Source organism: Macrobrachium rosenbergii, chromosome 48, assembly GCF_040412425.1.
Source record: "Macrobrachium rosenbergii isolate ZJJX-2024 chromosome 48, ASM4041242v1, whole genome shotgun sequence".
Taxonomy (NCBI): Eukaryota; Metazoa; Arthropoda; class Malacostraca; order Decapoda; family Palaemonidae; genus Macrobrachium; species Macrobrachium rosenbergii.
In genome coordinates, this window is record NC_089788.1 from 54452342 (window position 1) to 54474079 (window position 21738).

Below are 21738 nucleotides of genomic sequence, written 5' to 3' on the forward strand. Positions count from 1 at the left end.
AACATTTTTAATAATAATAACAAAAGAATATCATACATCTAAGTTGCAAAGCAACTGATGTTCAGGAGGAAGTTCAAGTCAGTACTGGAATAAGGTGTAGGGTGTTTGAAGGTTTTGAATTCCTTGAGTAAGTCACTTCTAGTTCTGATCAGACTTTTAAGCATGGTCATGGCAAACATAATTATGATTTTTATAAAATAAATTTTTTAGGTACTTACCCTCTATCATCAGCTTCATCTGCGGCTACTGGCACAGGTTCAACAAATGTTAAAACTGAAACACTCACTAACGAAAGTTCCCAATAGTTACTCCCCAACCCTATGGAGGGTGAGGGTAAGAGCAAATGTTTTGGTTGTTCATTCTTCCCTTAATATCTAAAGAGAGGAGAGGAAGGAATCTCAGTGATAGTGGGTAAGTACCTAAAAAAATTTTTTATCATAAAAACAATTATTTTATGAGGTGAATGTTAGCTGACTCTAACATTGAGTACTGGTGAAGGGTAAGAGATTTCCCTATAACCAAACTATGAGATGTTAGAAATATCCTTATTGCTGCTTACCTGATGCATACAATCCCATGGCAAGTTCTCGCCAGATAAGGATCTTTCAAGTGAGGACCACTATTGCAAGGAGGTGGAACGTGGACCCTGAATATAGCCATTGGTTGAGACTGCAACGCGGGTGGCAAGTTTGGCCTCTGTGCCTCAGGCCTGCAGAGCTGATGAGAGCTAAAACCACAACTGAACATTATCCCTAAAGAGTTACCGCCTACCCAAATGAGTTGCTGTGGCATCTCACACCCAAAACACCATCACCAATTTTGCCCGCAAAAGGGTGCCTCTTGATCAGCTCAGGGTAGCTTTCTCCAATAAGGAAAAATGGCTCTGCAACTTAAGTCCAACATTATTTACTCTAATCACCTTTGCTTGTCCTTACTGAAGAGAAACAAATACAACTAAGCATAACACTGCAATCAAAACTAAAGTAGAGTATGATATTGCCATGTATGAGCTCCAATACATGAGGTTATTCACTTACCCAGGCAGGGGTTGATAGTGAAAACCTATACCTGTTCGTAACACATAAGGGGAAGACTAGTAGAAACCTCCTATGCCGCAACTATAAGTGCTAGTGTATGGCAGACTTCCTATTGGATACAGATAGCCCTTATGCAGTTAGCAGTGAACACAGAGTTACACCTCCACCGTGGTGCCAAGACTTGGCAGTCTAGAGAGAGGTGCTGATGAAATCTAATCAATATAGCTGTTGCTCTGACATTGTGCAGTTTCACCATTAAGAGGGGACAATTCTCTGGAGACAACGAAATGGAGTGCTTCCAGGATTAAGGATTAATAAAGACAACCATGGCAACTAAGACCTAGGAACCTGTGCATTCTTGAAGGTGCAAAGTAGGTTCCTAAACTGTTTCCTTAATGGTTAAGTTGGGATGTATAAATCCCTACAGCCCTGACATGGCATCAAAGAAGCTCTTTTTTCTTATGACTCAGTCTCTAAAGCAGGGATAAAGAAAAACTCTTGGAAGAGCTTTGGTCTCGACATCATCTTAGAATGAAAGGATGCAATAAAAGAAGAGTTCCACTCCAGCATGTGCACACCCCACTAACAAATATATTGCATGTAACACACTTACTCTTTTGGTTGAAGCCAAGGCCACCAGAAAATGTGTTCTATGAAAGAGCCTTGAGAGAAACCTCTCTCTAGGGAAGAAAGGAGGGCAATTAAGTCATCACCTTTTACCTCCCATGTAGAGAAATCATTGAGCAAAACCAATGAAATTTTATGAAAATAATTTATTACCATAAGTATACAAAAGTGGAAAAAATTTATATTACTTAAAGGAGTGCCGAGTTATGGCACTGTTCCCTTGTGGGAACACTGGGGACTATGTGTATTTTAGTGAATTTTTAAAATTCATACATAAACATTATAGTAATCGTTTTTCCTCCTTCTACCTGGCAAAATTTGAAGAACTGAAATAAAAAGCCAATTTATTTGTTACATATTACAGGTGTAGCCCCTCACAAACAAATTATTTTGACAGTTTGTGGCAAGTTATTGCACACTCTGTACCTTTATCAAAATGTAATCAAACTAGGCTTTTTGGTACATTGGTATTCTTACATTTTTCTTGCAAACACCTTATCTTCCTTGCTTGCAACTCTGCTTTATATGGCCACTACCATCATAGCGAATGACAGTGGGTAGTTTTGTCATCTTACTTTGGCCAATGTGTGTGTGTGAAGCTACAGACTTCAGCAAACAGAGCATTATTTCTCTCCTGAAATCCTGGTGGGAAAGAGTATCCTTCGCAAGATGGTAATGCAAACGCCAAGCAGCAACCACTGACAAATTAAGAGCATTGGAAAACTGTGGCCAGTACCATTTCTTAGCCCTAATCCCTGGTCGATATTTGGCCAAAAGACGATCTTTTAGATCTACTCAGCCCATTCCCTCATTGTATTTGTGTACAAGATATGGCTGTTCTACCTTCGTTTTGGGTTAATTCTTTACACAAGTAGCAGCTTTATGAAGGGGCAAAAGATCTTGTGGTTAACTGGAATGGTCACAATCCAGTTGTCATTCCACTTACACACAAAATTCCCTCCATCACAGCGAAAATCAAACTCTCCTCTCGCATTTTTTTCATAACTGCATTTGGTTTCATCAACTTGGCAGCACCAGCAGTCCTATTATTTCAAACAGTGCCAGGTAGCCTTGATGTTCTACTCAGCAAGGGACTTCAACAGAGCATACGATGTAAAGAAGTTGTCAAAGTACACTTCTTGTTTAGTGACTGCTGAACAAGACTCAATGGTCGACATCATGTCATTCATGACACAGGTTCCAAGAGGAAGTTTTGTCTGATCGGGTTTATTGCCTCTGTAGAGCTTTAGCTTATATGGGTAGCCATCACTGCCACGAGACGCCCATATCTCTTAGCCAAATCTAATTGGCTTGCCTTGGATGGACATTTTTGCCGAGTGTCAACCACAGCATGGCACCATGCATTCATCCAAGCTGAGCTTCTTATGAAAAATACTGTAACTTTTGAGATTTTCTTTCAGGGTTGTGTAGATGGGCTCAATTTTGTCTAGTTTATTTCCTTCTGGAAGACTGTTGTTGTCGACAATGTGTACAGGACTTTGAAGGCCTGAAACCGGTTGCAAGTCATAGCAGAAGCAACCATTGGAACTCCAAGATCAGGCCGAGTGGACCAGTATGTGGCATGTGGTAGCCGGAGAGTAAAATGCCAAGAAATGCCCTAACTTCATCATGGGTGACACTGAAATGCAATAGGTTTTTGTCCATCCTAGCATGCAGATTCATATGAGTAACAATTACGTCCAAAATAGATGGGGTGAAAATACATGTCCAGAGCTGGTATGGGGAACAATAAGCTACATCAGGAAAAGACTCAAGTGCCTGTATGGGATCATTTGGCAAAATATGCCTAAATTCACACTTCTTTTTCCAAAATGAGGTGCGAGATAATATAGGCAATATTGGATGATACAATAACAATGTAACCAAACAATACTATTGCATCATACATTGGTGAAGCATGCTCCAGTGTTACAAACCAACCTGATTGTGATGAGTGTAAACTTTTGTATATGTGTATGAGCTTACCTATGAATGGATGTTTATATTTGCATACATCAGCATATATATACACATGTATATACATACATACACATACATTTTATATATATATATATATATATATATATATATATATATATATATATATATATATATATATATATATATATAAATATATACACATATATATAGTGTATGTATGTATATATTTGTGTATATATGTGTACACATGTATGTATACATGGATGTATGTATATATATATGGATAGATGTTTGTATCTATATATGAATGTATGTACGTATGTGTGTGTGTGTGTGTTTGCCTTTGTTACTGTGACATGACAATGTTCATTTTAGGTAAATTTTTGTTCCCATGATCATGGCGTTCCCTTGTGGGGACAACCAAATATCAAACGTTCTTGCAGCTTTATTGTGATTGAAATTTTTCCAATATATAATCATGTATCTTCATTTGGGTCTGCTAAGTGCTAATAATACCCAAACAAATCAAACCGTAAATTTGTTACCAATTTGCTGCTCTTCTAACCCAAGAGACTAAAAACGGCAAAATTTACTAAAATGTCCAAAGAGAGCACTGCTGTTTGCAGACAGTCAGAGCAAAAGTAACTTCATAATGTCAGACCTTGGCCTATACTGTATCGCTAGATTTTAATACTTTTCAAATGATTTTATTGAAACACGGTGAAATCAAGGATATAAATTATGTTCCCACATGGGAATGCTGGAGGAAAAAGGTTAAGCCAACAAATAGGTTCCATAAAAGTGGCTTGGCAGAGCCTTCAGCAATCCATTTGAAAACCATGAACAGTTTCACTTACATCAGCATGGATTATACCCTAGATGGAGGAAACAGACAATCCTCTGGCACCTCTCAAGAAGTGCAGCCACTTACATTGTTAATCTTGCTAATATTGGTGTAAAGACAAGGACTTGCACCATAATCTATACAGCTCTTGCAATACCAAAAAAGAAATTAGTGGGCATCCCTAGATGACTTACAAGTCTCTGGAGCTCAGGAGCTAGATGACAGTTCAATGCGGTTAGGCAAAGCATCTCGATATTTCCATAAAGCTTCCCCGTTCCCACCAGAGGAAGCAGATTATCTATGGAGGCAAAGCCTAGGAACTCTACTGATATGTGGAAGGACTGGGAACCAATGCTTCTTCAGCCACCAAAGCACAATTAGAAACATGGTGGAGTCCTCCATCCTAGAGTACCCCCTTCAACAGCAGAAACATAGGGGAGGCATACACAAATAGGCTTTTCCAGTCTTGAATCATGTTTACTTGAGGGCCAGGAACTGGGAAGACATACACCAAACAGAACAACCAAGGGAGAGTACCCATCCTGGATGACTTAAAATGCTCACCAAACACAGTCAACCAGGAAACAATTGAGGCATATGGACAATATTCCTCTCCACTGTTCATAGGCTAAAATCCTCGTGATGGCCACCAAGGTTCCGAATAATGCCTCCTGCCTTCTAAAAGCTATAAAATGCATGGCTGAGAACACAGAGATCACTTAAATCCCTTCTGGCTAACCAACAACTCTTGCAGTTATTAAGAAGACTCGCTTCTCCTGGTCACCAAACCCTTGAAACAACTGGTTCCCAATAACCACTCCCCAATTCCCATCCATGGCAACTGAATACAGTGAGAAGTCTGGGTTCAAGGTCTCTACGGACTTTCCTGCAAGAAGCAATACTATGGACAAACACCAATAAAGAGAAAGGATCAGTTCTTGGCTCCACGGCTACAACTCATGGTCTGGCCAAGTCTCTCTCTGTGACCATGCACTGAAGAGGTAACATCCAAAGTCAAGCACTCAGAACTAACTTCTTGTATGTTGGAAAACCTTGAACAGAACAAAATCAATCACCATGCCCAGGAAGTTCACTCTTTGTACAGATTCCAGAGATGACCTGAAACTTTCTCAGTAAGCATAGGGTTTTGCCAAGCCCAGTACAGGCTCTCTTGCCCTCATGCAAACCCCTTGGGCTTCACGAAAATAATCCAGTCATCCGGGTAGAGAAGTAACTTTACTAAGTAAAACATCCATGAAGGGGATAGCACCCTAGTGAAAACCCCACAGGCTAATCAGACTTAGGAATCTTGAAATATATTGGAGGATATGCTCATCCCCTCTTGGCAGATGAAAACTGGATCCTTGCTGCCAAAAGGACACTTCTTCCCTCCTGTGCCCGGAAGAAAGACAGGGTAAAGATGTAGAATTGTCTAAAAGGTGTTTATAGTAAGAGGAAGAAGAGACGTCCCTTAGTGGCCTGGAAATACAAAAGTCAAATCTGTTCAGTGCAACTTAGCCCATTACGGAGACGGAAGGGGATATACCTTAGGTTCCAGCCTAGCAAAACCTAAGGGACCTCGAATCCTGAACTAATGGTTCCTCAGAGAACACAGGAAATTTGCTAGCACAATCTCTAATCAGCCTCTGAACAGTTCATCATACTACCTGCTCTTCATCAGCATCTGAGACAAATTCACAAGCCGCAGGTTCATAAAGTGAAATCCTTGTGAAGCTGAGGTGGCAGCTTCAGAACTCCCTGCTCCCTGAGATGAAAGGAGTTTCAACTCCTCTAAAAAGGAATTAAATGGAAGCAAAAAATACCTGTTTCATACCATCCTACCCTGACACTGAGGTAGCAGGAGAAAAACCCAAAAATTCTAGAGCCGACCTCGAAAAACTTAGCTGAGGGGAAGATACTCCAGTCTGCTCACTACTGAGACAGCAGCAAAGAATCTGCTTGATTAACAGATGAATACGCTGAAACTCGGTGCTGAAAAGGCGACCAAGAAGGCCTAAAAGGGGCTAGAGAATATCTGAATCCTGCCTTGTAGACTGGCAAGCAGCCTGAGGCATCCTACAACAGATCGCAATCAGTTATCTGGCACAGATGAATCGCTACAATAACTGTGGGACAACTGGGTCAAACACAAGAACTAGACCCATTATAACTGTCCTTATGTGACAGCGATCTAACACTGTCTGTGGAGGACTGAAAGCAAAGGCAGGAGATAGAGCAAAGTCCTCGAACATCCTGGGATGTTAGTCCTTGTCTCAAAACCCTGTGATTACCAGGTCTGTCGGCAGGGGATACCGAGGGGTCAGACAAGGCTGCATCCATGGAGTGGCCAAAGGAACGAGGGGACACCATCAAAGCAAAAGACTCAAATGGTTAAACAAAATTCAATTCTAGAATTCCCCAGGTCAATATCTAATTGCATTAAATCTAGCCAACTACCCTGAGCTGCCATTTGGATGTAGAAGAATCTATCTCTACAAGAGAAGACACTATATACTTATCTCTATCTTCTTGACCAGGTGTAATTCTAAAGAAAACCTAGATTCATGACTGTTCTGTTTACTCTGTCCTCAGCCTATCTTTCTCTTCTAATTCGGTAATTTATCATCTCTGTCTCTCCTGTAATGATCACCAAGGTTGTCAGAATCACAAACCACCTCTTGATGATCCATGCAAGTTTGTGTGTACGTACATTAATTTCGATAGGGAAGATAGAGAAGAACCCATACTTGTACTGCCAATTACAGACCAAAATCCATAAGATCCAATCATTAACCAAGAAAAAACAAAATTTACAGCACTTGTCAAAACGGCTAGCTATGTTTTTGACAAGAGAAGAATGAACCACCAAAAAATTCACCGTTTTACTCCCACTCTCCACAGGGTGGGGGAGTAACTACTGGGAGTGTTCGTTAATGATAGTTTTAATTTTAACACTGTCGAACCTGCACCAAGTAGCCGCATTTAAAACTAATAATAGAGGGTAAGTTTCATCTTAAAAATACGAATTTGTAACTGAGTCTGGCTACTTACATAGAAGGTTGTCAGTGGGTTGCAGGATGCTGACGAATCACTGCCTAGTTGAGAGTAACATTTCGCTCTCTGACTGGTAGGTGAGATTTTCTTTTAAGCTAACTTTTAGCTCTGATGGTTACCTTGTTGGAGCTTTGCTGAGTGGTGGGAATGGTGCTGGCTGCTTTCCTGGAGAATATTTTGGTTGATTGAGAAGTAGCTCTTGATTTCTCAGCCACACTGATGTTGCTCATACCCAAGAATAATTCTTGTACTGTCTACTCTCTTGGTGTTGGAGTAACTACCAGGTCCATATTAAAAGGGAGCGATGATGTTGGGCAACAAGAATGTTTCCTTTATGTTGTCTCTCTTAGTGTTGTAGGTCACTTAAGAGAACAGAAAATGCATTCTAGGCCATGAGTAATTGACAGCCACCACTCAACCAACCAAAACATTTGCTAGGATATAACAGCAGCTGAGTCATCATACCAGGAAGACCCAGAAACAATTCTAACCCCTACTGACCACCTTGACCACCTTGTATGTATAGAACCAGACTCACCATCACAGATCAGTCTACTTGTCTTTTGGTAGAGAGAGAGAGGAGAGAGAACCAAGAGAAAGAGAGAGAAAGAGAGAGAACATCCAAAGAAGAGAGAGAGAGAGAGAGAGAGAGAGAGAGAGAGAGAGAGAGAGAGAGAGAGAGAGAGAGAGAGAGAGAGAGAGAGAGAGAGAGAGAGAGAGAGAGAGAGAGAGAGAGAGAGAGAGAGAGAGAGAGAGAGAGAGAGAGAGAGAGAGAGAGAGAGAGAGAGAGAGAGAGAGAGAGAGAGAGTTTAAAAAATTTGCTGTACTTTCCACAAGAAGTTGAAGATAATATTTCTAAAGTTGTGCAGGGCCTTTTTCCTGACTTAAAAAATATGCTAATTTTAGCGAGTTAAATATGTTCTATTTTCCTTATTTCGTAAAATTACAATTACAGCCCACAACAACCTTACAGATAAGAACTTATGTAACAATCCCCGAGTATATCTATTTTAAAATATTTAGATGTACTGGGATGGGGAGATGTACCTTTGAGTTGTAAATGTTCCAACACTTTTTGCACTTCACTTTTCAACATTACAATTACAGCTGACATATCATAAAAGACCTAAAACCAACAGCAATCCCCAAGTATATCTATAAGTAAATATATACAAGGTGTACCAGGATAGGGAGATATAGTACATTCACCCATGAAATCTCAAGTCACACTAATCTCCCTGTACTATCCTGATCTGAGGTGCGAGTGTTGCCACAAAATCATTTATGGCCCATTCAAGTAATATGATTGTTTTTGCACAAAATTTGTTCAAATATTATGGCCAAAATAACAATAGGCACTCCCCAGGTTATGGTGGGGGTTCCATTCCATCAGCCTGCCATAAGTCAGAAATAGCCGCAACCCGTCATTGTAACAAAAATTCATAATGCTGGCAAGTTAAGGCGCTGTAAGCTGAGTACGGAGCCATTATGGTGCCCAATTTATTTATTAATATATTTGAAGAAGTGCTTGAAGTATGGCTTCGCCATAGGCTGAGACAGCCGTAACCTGAAGACTATCTATAATCATACGAGGTGAACTGGAGTTTCAAATACAATTATTGGGGATCAAAAGACCCCTGCAGTCCATAAGGTTTAATTTCTGTAAACTCGGCTAACACATCCAATCATTCACTGATTTATGAAAATGAATTTCTATTTCTACAGCAGACATTTGTTTAATAACATCAAGTTATGGTTATTATTATTATTAAGCAGCTACAAACACAGCCCTATCTGATGAGGATATATTTGTCATTAATTCATATTTTTTCAGTTAAAAATATATATCAGTGCCAATTACTATAATTTCCAAGAAAATTAGAGATGTTTTGAGGTGATTTCTCAATAAATTCCATTACTAATCAAGTTCATACTGATTCATATACAGCAATACCCAGAACTTGCGTGATTTGAGTTGCACGAATTCACAAACACACAAACTTTTCATTGGAACCTAACTAATCATCATATATGCGTTTTTCATGGACACGCAAACATTTGTAAATACTGAGAAACCCTGCAAAAGTGTTGTTTAATTTTTTATGTAATTTATAAGCTTTCAAGCTTTTATGTGTAAATTAAATAAATAATAAAAATAATAATTCTCTCTCTCTCTTTTACTGAGATGAGAGCATTTTTATGGTACGTATATATATGTTCATTAGTTTTGTATGATAAATTATTTATCTAACTACTAATTTTCAACTATTAATACAATTAAATAATACTAATAATAATATAACTGCAATTATAAAATTTATACTATGTATGTGATTCATATTTTAAACAAACAAATACCATTCCCGCATCTTTGGTGAACTCGCTCGGGGGATTGTTGCCAATGTCAGGTCAAAGGATTCCCAAGTAATCTATCTCTCTCTTTCTCTGTCTCAGTAATAATTCAGACATAATTCCACTCCCTTAACATAAGGACAACAATTCTCTCTCTCATTCGTAGTTAGCGCTCTCATATTTTCCAACTTATTATTGTTTCTCTGTACAGTTGACCCTTGTTACACGATTCAAGATACTGCTCCTCTGCTCATCGCGTACCGTTTTCCTTTTTATTTACCAAAGGTATATAAACTTTTCATTTATATTTTAACTATAAATATATACTGTTCTGTATCTATACTGTACTAAACTGAAATGCTTTTAACTTGTAACCAATTTAACTTGCGCACAGTATATACCGTCATTAAGAAACGCTACTGTCTGGAAGGGTAGGATATATCATAGACAATCAGTGAGCATTAACAGTTTTACTTTTCTGGTGCCTGACTGGTAGCTACAGTACAATGCTTTGTACGTTTTTTATGAAAGAAAAGACAGGACAAAGGTAAACTTTACAAAGACAAAACCTGAGTTACTGATTATTGTTTACATGGAGAGAGAGAGAGAGAGAGAGAGAGAGAGAGAGAGAGAGAGAGAGAGAGAGAGAGAGAGAGAGAGAGAGAGAGAGAGAGAGAGAGTTGCCAGTTCCCTCTATGCAGTGTAATTCTATCCTCGAGAGATTAAAGAGAATAATTTTGTTTTAAAGGGCTATGTCAACGTAGCGTTAGTAAATATCTTCTGGGGGAAAAAAAAAGTTGCTAAAGAATCTCTGAACCAACAATTTTGCACTCAAAGTAATAAGAAGGAATTCATTCTATTCTTCATGTAATCAGTAAAATGCACACCACTAAAAAGTACATATTGTATTCAAAACACATTCACTTATGTCATTACATAATCGCCAGCTTCTCTGAACAAAATGTTCTTTCTCAGACAGAATACAGCTAAAACCTAACTGGCTGGCTGGTTGCCATGGAGATCTGGCCAATGACAGTCGTCACTTCTGTTCTGTTTATAGATGTCGTGATGGCACTAAGTTTGAACATTGCCATGATCAGGATTATTTGACTGCTGATGGGAAAAATTACTCAATAATTTGCTTTATATAATTATTTCTTCATGAAAACAAGGATTCAACAATAATTTAAACTTTAATATAGTGGTATGAAAAATCCAACAACAGTCTGCCGTGGTGATACGTCATCACTTGCGATTCCTATTCCCAGACCATCTTCAGATTTACGACTGCAAACTGATGATGTTAGTAACAATAAAAAATAACCCTTTCCAAGATCGATATGATGAAATGTATTTTATAGTCTTACTGTTAAATTCACAAGTTGAATTACAATTATTTTGATCATGTATATTTTCGCGTTTTACAGAATGTTTTTGTTGAAAACAAAATGTGTTAGTGAACTTATGGTATTATTGTCCCACTATCTTATTATTGATGATCTTAAATTATCTCACATTCATTTAACACTACTGTATATTAATATAAATAAACTATACAGGTAGTCCCCAGTCATTGGGGACCCAGTTTTACAGCACTTGTCTTGCGACGAAAATTGGCAATTTTCGGCGCTGAAAATCACCGATTTCCACTTACTGGCACCAATAATTGGGTGGTGGCATCGATACATATCTAACAGAGGTGCCAATAACCAAAAATCGGTGCCAGTAAGTCCTGAAAATGGCTGAAAATCAGCAATTTTCGGTTATCATCACACCGTCAGAACGGAACCCCCGCTGATAACCGGGGACTGCCTGTAATGGCTAAATAACTAAAATGAAAAAACCTGGAAAAAGGGGAAAAAATGTTTTTGCTGCAATAATGATGTTTGATTATGCTACTGACCCCACACTTCTGAAATCCAAAAATTCCAAAAACCGAAACAAGAGTAAAGGGTTGTGTACCTGTAATCTAAATTCCATGATCTTACTCTTCATTTTAGAGACTCCACTTCTTTTTACTTAACAATTATGCGTTCGTGCCTAGGCCTAGGCATCTACATGTGTGGCTGAACTCTATAATTTTCATCATGTTTATTCTTCATTTTTCATCTTTTACCATGAGGTTTAATTCAAACGTTTCTATATTGCTTTATTATTCATACTCTTTATAAAAATAATGGAATCCAGTATATTTATAGGTATTTCTAGGTATATATATAGATATCGCTGGTTAAACCAGACTATCGGCTAAGACGGAACCCCAAAATTAGTCCATCTTAATGAGGGTCGACTGTACGTCTTTACCTATACAATAGAAAATTTTAAATTGATCTAATTTTACCTGTACTATCTACGAAGAGTTGTATTAGTCCAAATAAAAAACACTTTGTTCATGAAAAATCATTTCAGAACAAAGAGAAAGAGACATACTAGAATAAAGTAGTTCTTAAAAACGAGGTTGAGAAGACATCAAAACAGATTGGTCGGAAGGGTGAGAAAGAGAAATAGTATAGCAATCTTCACACTCCTATATTTTTATGCCAACCATTTGTTTATTTTTTTTAAAGGTAATGTACTAAGCTAACTTTTAAACGAAATTACAGTAACTTTACTTTAATTTCAAAGTTATCTTAATACTTTGGCAGCATGATTAGGGTCATATTTAGTGTTTAAACTCTAGAAATAAGCATTTGTTAGCATTTTTAGAGACCGTGTCATATTTTTGCGAAAATTTGTTTTGCATGAGGAGCTCTGGAACCTAACCTCGCGTAAGTTCAGGGTATGACTGTATACAAATGAGAAAAGGTAAGCACACAATACGTAAGGCACAGCTAAAGGGTCTAAGAAAGTTTCTTCCACAGCTGTATGCTTTTATTTAACCCAACAAGATTCAGGGGGGGGCCGGGGGTGTTTATGGCTGCCGAATCACGATGATAATTTTTTAATATGGTAACCTTTTTTTTCTAACTGAAAAACAAGATTGTTCAGTATGCCAAATGACGCAACACTTGTGGTGTAAGTCTCCACTTATGAGAAATGAAGTTACCCTCAGCCTCAATGGGGACGTGGACCAGATCAGGGAATGGTGTAGTCACAGTGGGGTATGAGGCTGAACTACAGTAAAACAAAAACACTACTGGTTAGCAGAACTCGTACAAATTTCCCACCCCATCCTCCCCTTCAGATGGATGGAACTTTGCTGTATGAGTCTGAAGCTTTAACTATTCTGGGTATAACTTTTGAGAAACATATAATGAAAGTTCCAGCAAATGCTGCACTAAATTTAGGTATTGTTTGTAAGGCCTCAGATATTTATAACTGTGATACAAACAATGGAACATGTTTTAGGTTGTTTGTGCTTCCTTTACTAGAATACTGTTCTCTGGTGTGGATGTCTGCTTCTGCCAGAGATTTCTCTCTTTTAGATAGAGTGGTTTGTGGTGGTAGGTTTCTGTTTCCTAATAGTAGCAGTTATGACTTGGACCACTGATGGATGGTCTCTTGAGAGTCACTTTTTCATGAGTTGTATTTCAACATAGGTGTTTCATATTCACAACTGGTACCTGATCCTCTCTACCTGCCGACAGCAACCAGATTCGCTGAACAGCAGCACCAATATGCAGTAAATGTGCCTTGCTGTTGAACTTCTTGGTTCCTGACGTCCTTTATTCCTCACACTGTTCGACTGTGGAACAGCCTCCAAGAGGATGTCATGCAATTGGAACTTCATTAGTTCAAGCAAAGATGCAAATGCATTACTACCTTAATACTATTCTCCTTGCATTTAATACATTTTTATCTATTATTTCATTTTTTTTATAAGTGGGATCTCTTATGTACTTCCCTTTACTTCCCCTTACTTCTTCCTAATGAACACCATAATCTTTGGAAGCTTGAACTTTTAAGTCAATGGCCACTGCGGGCTTTTCCATATGAATAGGATTCATCTTTGAATAATAATAATAACAATAATAATAATAATAATAATAATATAATAATAGTAACAGTAATATAATAATAATAATTATGGTTATAGTGTAATTCTGAAGCCAAGTACAGTACTTGTACTCTTATTGTGATAAGTTCTAAACGTATAATAAAAACGAAGTCAAAACCAAACTTTAAAACGGTGACACTTACATGACTGCAACTGACATACCACCTTGTATGTCTTTTGATGTTTCTTGCCTGATGTCTAATTCCATATGGAAGGCAAAGCCTTTCCATTAAAATGTAAGAATTTTGTCTATAAGCGCTTCATAATGACTCCTTAAAAAATCCTTATGTAAGCTTGAAGACTAACAGTTACTTAATTTACCCTCAGCTTTTTAAAGAAACTAACCCATCTGGTAAGTTTTCAATAACTCTTCTGTTCTGACAGGACACCTATCTATGGATATAGTTTGACAAACCAATCCTAGAGTATAGTGGACTGTCAGTGTAGATACCACCATAACCATCCATGATTTCACTACTACTGCTATAGTGACAGCATCTGAGGGGAAGGTAGAGATGCTGTCAAAACATCTTATGATTGCATTAAGGGGAGGGGTGAACGTTCCTAAAACACTTTAATAGCCCATACCCTTGTCGTAATGAAATGGCCTGCATAGATGCAGGCCATGTTTACACAATACATATAGTGAATCTCAAGTCTACTCTTGCACAAATATAAAACTCTTATAATTTTACCTTTCCTATTCTCATCTCTCAACACACCTAGGTGCATTTATTTACCTATACTAAGTATTCCCAAAATACTTAGTGACTTGAGCAGCTGTAATTTGTTTTCTGTAGCATCAAAAGTATTAAGAGCAGGCACTGTGATGAGGATGAGATTTTTATATAATGAAATAATATACACAGTTTTCCCTCTTTATTACATGATATCTGTCACTGTCCCTCTTTACTTTCGTTTCTTTCCTCATAAACTTTTGATTTAAAAGAGTGACATGGTATGGCAAGGAAGGTCAAAATCTTCAGTACATCTTAACCCCTTAACCAGTCTTAGTCTGGGTCTGCATGCATTTACTTTCCTTGATTGCTTTGTATATTAGCTAGCTGTAAATGACATTTTGTACTGTGCTTTAGTGAATATACCCATAGGTAAAAATATTAGTTTGTCAAAATAACAGCAAAAAATTTCTAAGTCTGAAAAAATTCTGATTTATAATTTTGAAGGCCAACTTACTTGGCAAATAAAAGCCTTCACCTGCAGTAAACCCCAGATTTTAATGGGTCGAGTTACATGCCAGCATGTGGTAAGACTTGATGAATTTTTCTGGCAAGGGACCAGTGTTCCAATTACTTATACAATGTCACTGACTTTTAATGGTGAATTAAGAGGTCCCAATAACAACTGGTTCAAAAAAAAAAAAAAAAAAAAAAAAAAAAAAAAAATAAAGTATATATATATATATATATATATATATAATATAATTACTTATACTTGAAAAGGTAGCTCCCATGATACTATTCGGTAAAATTTTGAAAACAAGTATCACACACTTCTGGCACAAAAATATAAATATCTTACCTCACTGGTACTCAAAAGCTTTGTAGTCATACTATCAGCTACAGCCCATTTTTGGTTCTTCATTACTATGGTAAGAGGGGGTTCATGTGTAGTCTCCGTGTCGCAAGACCATACTGTAACAGTTGCACCACCTGGAATCTTGGACTTGGAGTGGAACTTGAAAATGGTTTCAGCCTCACCAGCTGTTCGAATGATTTGGTAGTTACCAATGGAAATATCCTGTAACAGATGCAAATGAGAAACAGGTAAGCTAAGCAATCTATACAGGCTAACATTTTTCACAGAACAAACCTTCCGTACTGAAAAAGAAAATTTGGAATGGAGTGGAATAAACTGTAGAATTTAGCCCAAAGGCCAAATGCTGGGACCTATGAGGTCATTCAGTGCTGAAACAGAAACCGAGAGTATAAAGGTTTGAAAGATATAACAAGTGGAAAACCTTGCAGCTGCACTAATGAAACAATCGTTAGGCAAGGGTGGATAGCAAGATGGAAAAAAGAGAATACACATGGAGATACAGTAAAAGGAAAGAAAGAGGTTGCAGGTAGGGGCCGAAGGGATATTGCAAAGGAAGTAATGCCTACACTGCACTGCATGAGATGTACTAATGGCACTAACCCCCCTACATGACAAAAAGAAAATCTGTATCTTAAAAGTTCTTGCAGGGTACCTTAACTTGGGCAATACCAAAATCTAATAAGAGATTATATACATTAAATTTTTTTTTACAATAATACAGTACATTACAAACTTTTAATAAGCAAGAAAGCAAGATTCATTTATAAGCTTTCCTATTTATATTCAGTTAAAGACCAATTTTTTTAGTGAAAGAATCCGTAACACTTGGAGAGCTCGAGTCCCTTCTGATGCTCCATAACACTTTGGACAGTCTTCACCATAATACTAGCATTCAATTCTTCAGAAAATTTATTTCAACTTTCTTTACACTCCCTAATTCTCTTAGACTTCTTTATGATGGCTGAGTTCTTCAGTCCAGGCATTAAAATATATGTCAGTTTTTAACATATATTTCAGTGGGTTATCCTTTAATAAGATACTGGATGTTTACCTCACAGCCACATTTTGATGTATTATGCAAATTGAAATTGAGCTAAAAAATTAACAATATGCAAAAATTAATTACCTTTTCACTTTTATTTTGTACTTTAACAAAATTTCCTTCTGGGCAATCTTCCACAAGCTCCAAGTCACCGGATGACCTTGCTGAAGTCTGGAACGATGACTTTGTGACTACATCTTCTTCAACAACAGTTCGTTTGCGCTTTAACCCTCGTATAGGTGTTCGTCGAACTGGGGTCTCTCTTTCCGATGATGTTGCTAAAACACGACTAGTGGATATGTTCAGCCTGCAAACCAAAACTCATGAATTTTACCACTGCAGCATATTTAAGACTCCACTACACAGAAATCCAGGGTCTCCCAGAATTTATTTTCTACTTTGCTTAGATACATCATGTATTTATAATCCTGCCTTTGTCTGAATATTTCGTAACAAAATAAGAACATCTAAACATTATTACAACAAAAGTTTAAACTCTTACAACAAATAAAAACTGAAAAAGGGAGGGGGAGAAAGGGTAATAGTAGTTTCAAAGACAAATTTTCCCAAAATTTTATGCATTCTAAAAGTGAGATTCCTACCTTGCTTCTTCTGCTTCCAACAGCTTCCTATACGCTGCAATCTCCATGTCAAGAGCAACTTTAATATCCATCAGGTCCTGATATTCCTGAAGTTGCAAGTTCATCTCATTCCTTAATCTCGTAATTTCTTCCTTCAGCCCAAAGATCTCCGTTTCATGACTGTCTCTCTCACTCTCCAACTGGTTTTCAAGATCTTCAACCCTTTTCTGCAACGAAAGATTTTACATTAAACAGCATAAATTATATCAAAGATGTCAACTGCAACCAAAATACTCAAAGCCATATCAATGCATTATACATAAAAACAGTTACTTGCAAAAAACTCAAACATTAAAATTTTGTATAATGTGACCAATGTATATATATATATATATATATATATATATATATATATATATATATATATATATATATATATATATATATATATATATATATATATATATATAAAATCCACAAACTTCAATCAACTTTTGAAAGGAATGATTTTTGACAGATAATCTTACCTCTAGTGTATTATTATTACTTTCCAGATAGGTGAGGCGGGAGGTCAGTTCCTGGACCTTGCTCCTAGCCTCCCTCAAAGAAGCACTGAGGGCATCGCTGTCACCTGCTGTCTGTGCTTCACGTCTATTAAGTTCATCGATCTACAAAATGTAAAATTCATATATTATACAAAATAAACACTGGCAAACAGTTTCAGTTGTATGGTTAAGGCGAGTAAAAAGGAAAAAAATTGTACATATGTAAGTCCTGTGGGAAAGGTGAAGTTAGTGCTGTATGCAACTTTTCTGAGAGAGAGATACTGTATATATATGATATATATCGTGTAATGGGAAGCTCACATCACAACTGTGGAAGTGATGTAGGAATGTATTGCATGGCAGGAAAATACACCATACTCTAGAAGGTCAAAATGGTTCAGCCATGTGCTGAGACAGGATAAAGAGCACTTAGAAAAACAGTAAATATGGAAGTAGCGAGAAGAATATATGTAGAAGACCCAAGAAATCAAGTAAGGGGATAGATGAAGACCTAGAGCTAATGGGGGATAAGGCAAGGTGCACAGGATAGAGAACAGTGAAAGTAACTCATCTCATGTCTAACCTTAACATGTTAGTCCAAAAATTTCAGTTGTAAACACTAATTATAAACACTTTCAATTCTTTATACATTCTTGTGTGATAACCAAAATGTACACTATAGGTTCCATAATGACGTTATCATTTCTGTTGCCTCTATGCCACAAAATGCCCTTTTTCTTACCTTTGTTTCATATAAATATTCAACCTCTGTACGGTTATTCTTCAGCTGCTCCTCGTATTGCTCCCGAAGCTCCTTGAGTGCCTCTTGAAGTTTGGCTTCATACTCAACTTGCAAGCGGCCATCAATTTCAGACATTTCAACTTGTCGCCTCTTCTTGGACTCTGTAATTTCTTGTTCATACACCTAGTTAAGTAAAATTTCATAAATTAGCAGCACAAAAGAAATATTAACACATTATTCTGCACAGTTACAAGTTAAATCATCCCAGTCACACAATATTCGAGAGACTGGTTCACCCATACATTATTATTTTTTTTGTTCACCCATATGACAATGTTAAACTTCCAGATATCAAAAACAATGAAATAATCAATGGACCCCTAATTACTATACAAGTATTATACTGTATAAACCATAGATTGCCATTCTAGCCAGATTCTACACTGACCATACCTGTTGCTTGAATTGCAGTTCTTCCCTGAGTGACTGACAACGATTTTCTAAATCTACCCTCATCAGCGTCTCACTCTCCAGCTGTGCCTTAGCTTCACTAAGCTGACGACCCAATCGAGCCACTTCATCACGAAGATCCTGTAAGAATGTCAAAACTTCATTTAACAAAAAGCATATTGATTAACTTTATTAATTGCTAACCAGTAAACCAAAATTCTAGGCTACACAGTTCAATGACCTTAAAATATATGAGAGAGAATGTATGGTTAAGGACATACAATCAACAAATTTATTTAACTGTTGGTAACAGAAGTTACTGAATATTAACACCATACATACTGCAGTACAGTATATATAACTGCTTTTCCACTTAAAAACTAAACAAATTTTCTTTATCATTACTAAGTCCACTAATTTTATTATGGTAGTTATTGTGAGACTAAAAAAAAAAAAAAGCAACAAAAGGCTCTGTGTACGAAAGTGCTTATGCATACCAACATTCTACTAAAAGCTCCAGCAATCTTGCCACTAAGTTTTCATCAATAATGAAAGTAAGAAAATGCTATTAAACTTTGATGATGAAGAATACATAGGACCAGTCTTTCACAAATCCTAACACTTCAGCTACTTTCTCTGCACTACCTACTGTATAATAATGCCGAGTTGAAAACAGAGTTCACCCCTTCAACACAAAATTTTGTTATCTTCTATCCACATCCTGCTGATAGAATATGTCTTAGCAGGAGACATATACAGCAACAGCCTTACTAAAAAAATATAGTGAAAGATATTTTGGATTCCAGTTCTACAGCCTTATATTCACAGTTGAAAAATGATTAAATACTGAATACTGGGAAAAACCATGAATATTGAAAAACTAGCTACTCAACATCATTAACTATACAAAATCTCTGAAAGCTACCCACAACCTGCCAGCAGGTTAGTAAGCTTCAGGTTACCCTGACTACCCTTAGTTGTATATAGAACATATGTTCAGTTCATGAAAAATCATTGAAGAATGCTTAACTAAATAACACCTTTAACACAAAAGCAAATTACTAACCTACCTGGTAAATACACTGGACAAGCAAATAATTTCCTAATCTTTTCTCCCTTTATTTTGTACAAAGATAAAACAAACCTGATAAAAGGATATGCCTCGTCTCTCTTGCAAAACCATTGTATTTGTGGACAATTCTTGAGGCCAATTCACCACTTCAATGTCGAGACTAGACTGAGAACTTCCTGACACCTAAGCCACGACACTAACAAAGGCACCACCAACCAAGGTGTAATGCATACCATTCCAGCCCCACCTCTTCTTAATCTGATGCTACTATTTTGCAAATAAGTCTACTACACTGGTAATTGTTACCATTCAACCCCTGTATTTATTGTTTTCTGATATGACACCTTTTTCCTGTACAATTTTTATATAAACCAAATTTAGTTAGCAGTTAGCATTCACAATAACACAAATGCTGTCTGCAATAAAAATCTACCCAATATGCCAACCACGTTGTTAAGTGATCATATTTCAACAAGTTTCACAGTTGGTGATCTTGACAAACTGGTTTTGCTTAAAAATCCTGTTCATATATAAATGGAACAAAAAAAAAAATATATATATATTTTTCACTTTTAAGCAGGTTAAATCTACCTACTCAAGGATTTCCTTATTATGTATGAACAGTTTAACCACACCACTGAGTTTAACATTAACTTTCACAAGGGTTTGTCCTTAATGCATATATTAGGTCTTATTTACTCCTTACAAATTCAATAAATGGATAAAACGAAAACCTTAAAATACTGACATTTCTTTCTAGGATTTGTTTCCGATACTGATACACACTGTTGATTGAGAGTTAGATAATCACTTAAAGATATATTTCAATGTAAATTTTATTTGATATACAGAGACTGGGTCCTGTAAGTTATTCATCAAACATCCATTGTTTAGATGAGAGTGAAAAATTCAAAGAGCATATTACAGTATTTTAATGTGGCATCCTTTTTAGAATGAACACCACACCCCTGAAGCTTTTAATTTGTTATTGTCAGTCTAATTGTTGAGAGGTACAGATATATTTGATCTAGTCATGATGATTGCAGCTTTGGCTACTTTATCAGCATCTTCACTTCCTTTAATGTAGACAAAATTGAGTACAATTTGCTACCTATGATTATTATTCAGTTCTCACTTGTATCTTTCAACCCTGTCAAATTTGTTTATTTCACAATTGCTGCAATGAAGACAATTTTGTTTAGTTTTCTCATGTATATCATTCCTTGTAGTCCAACACTGTACAAAACTGCATACTGTATAAGAAAAACCACATTAAAAACAAAGTATCAAATTATTAATTCCATTAGATCCAAGATGTTTGTCAGAAAGACTTAAAATTGTACTTTTTCTTTTCCTATTCCCATTCAGTCCTCAAATAAAATCCATTCAAAATACAGTACTCATTACAAATTTCAGTCATATCTTTTTAGTCAGCGAGTTTATTTCCAATATTAATACGTGATTCTTCACGTTCTTTTAGGAAGAATTAATCAAGGTCATTCTTTGACAAGTTCTGCAACTCTTTTCCAAAAATCTATCCTATTGCAACAACCTTTTATTTTCCCTTTTCCATTAGTTCAATTGGTTTGTGTTACTTGTCCATTTTCTGTAGTTGTCAAACAGATCAATTACAAGTCAGGATATCAATTGTGTCTACATCCAAAGTTCAATACCTTTCTCAGTCCTATACTATGGTCTATCTTGAAAGGCCACATCATTTCATTCAAACCTGGTTTAAATCCTATTTTCTCTTTTTCAATAGCACAACTGCACTTGGAGGTCTTTATCTTTGAGGCTTCAATCTCTGCTTGTTATATACTTTTAAAAATCTATATGGTCTAAATTACTTAAAAATAGAGCTATGTTAATGTGGAGTCTAATACTACGCAATAAAGAA

The 21738-nt window shown here is 36.7% G+C and overlaps 1 protein-coding gene across 4 annotated transcripts in view; it reads right to left on the bottom strand.

Moving 5' to 3' along the window:
- The window catches only part of LOC136831406 (lamin Dm0-like), a 74947-nt gene that overhangs the window by 10138 nt on the left and 43071 nt on the right, over positions 1-21738 (bottom strand). For all 4 annotated transcript variants that reach the window (XM_067091789.1, XM_067091791.1, XM_067091793.1 and 1 more), the window contains exons 3-8: positions 18773-18910; positions 18320-18502; positions 17560-17700; positions 17054-17259; positions 16536-16758; positions 15392-15610 (exon numbers count right to left, since the gene is read on the bottom strand). In XM_067091789.1, the coding sequence (XP_066947890.1) occupies positions 15392-15610; positions 16536-16758; positions 17054-17259; positions 17560-17700; positions 18320-18502; positions 18773-18910 (1110 nt within the window). The remainder of the gene's footprint in view (positions 1-15391; positions 15611-16535; positions 16759-17053; positions 17260-17559; positions 17701-18319; positions 18503-18772; positions 18911-21738) is intronic.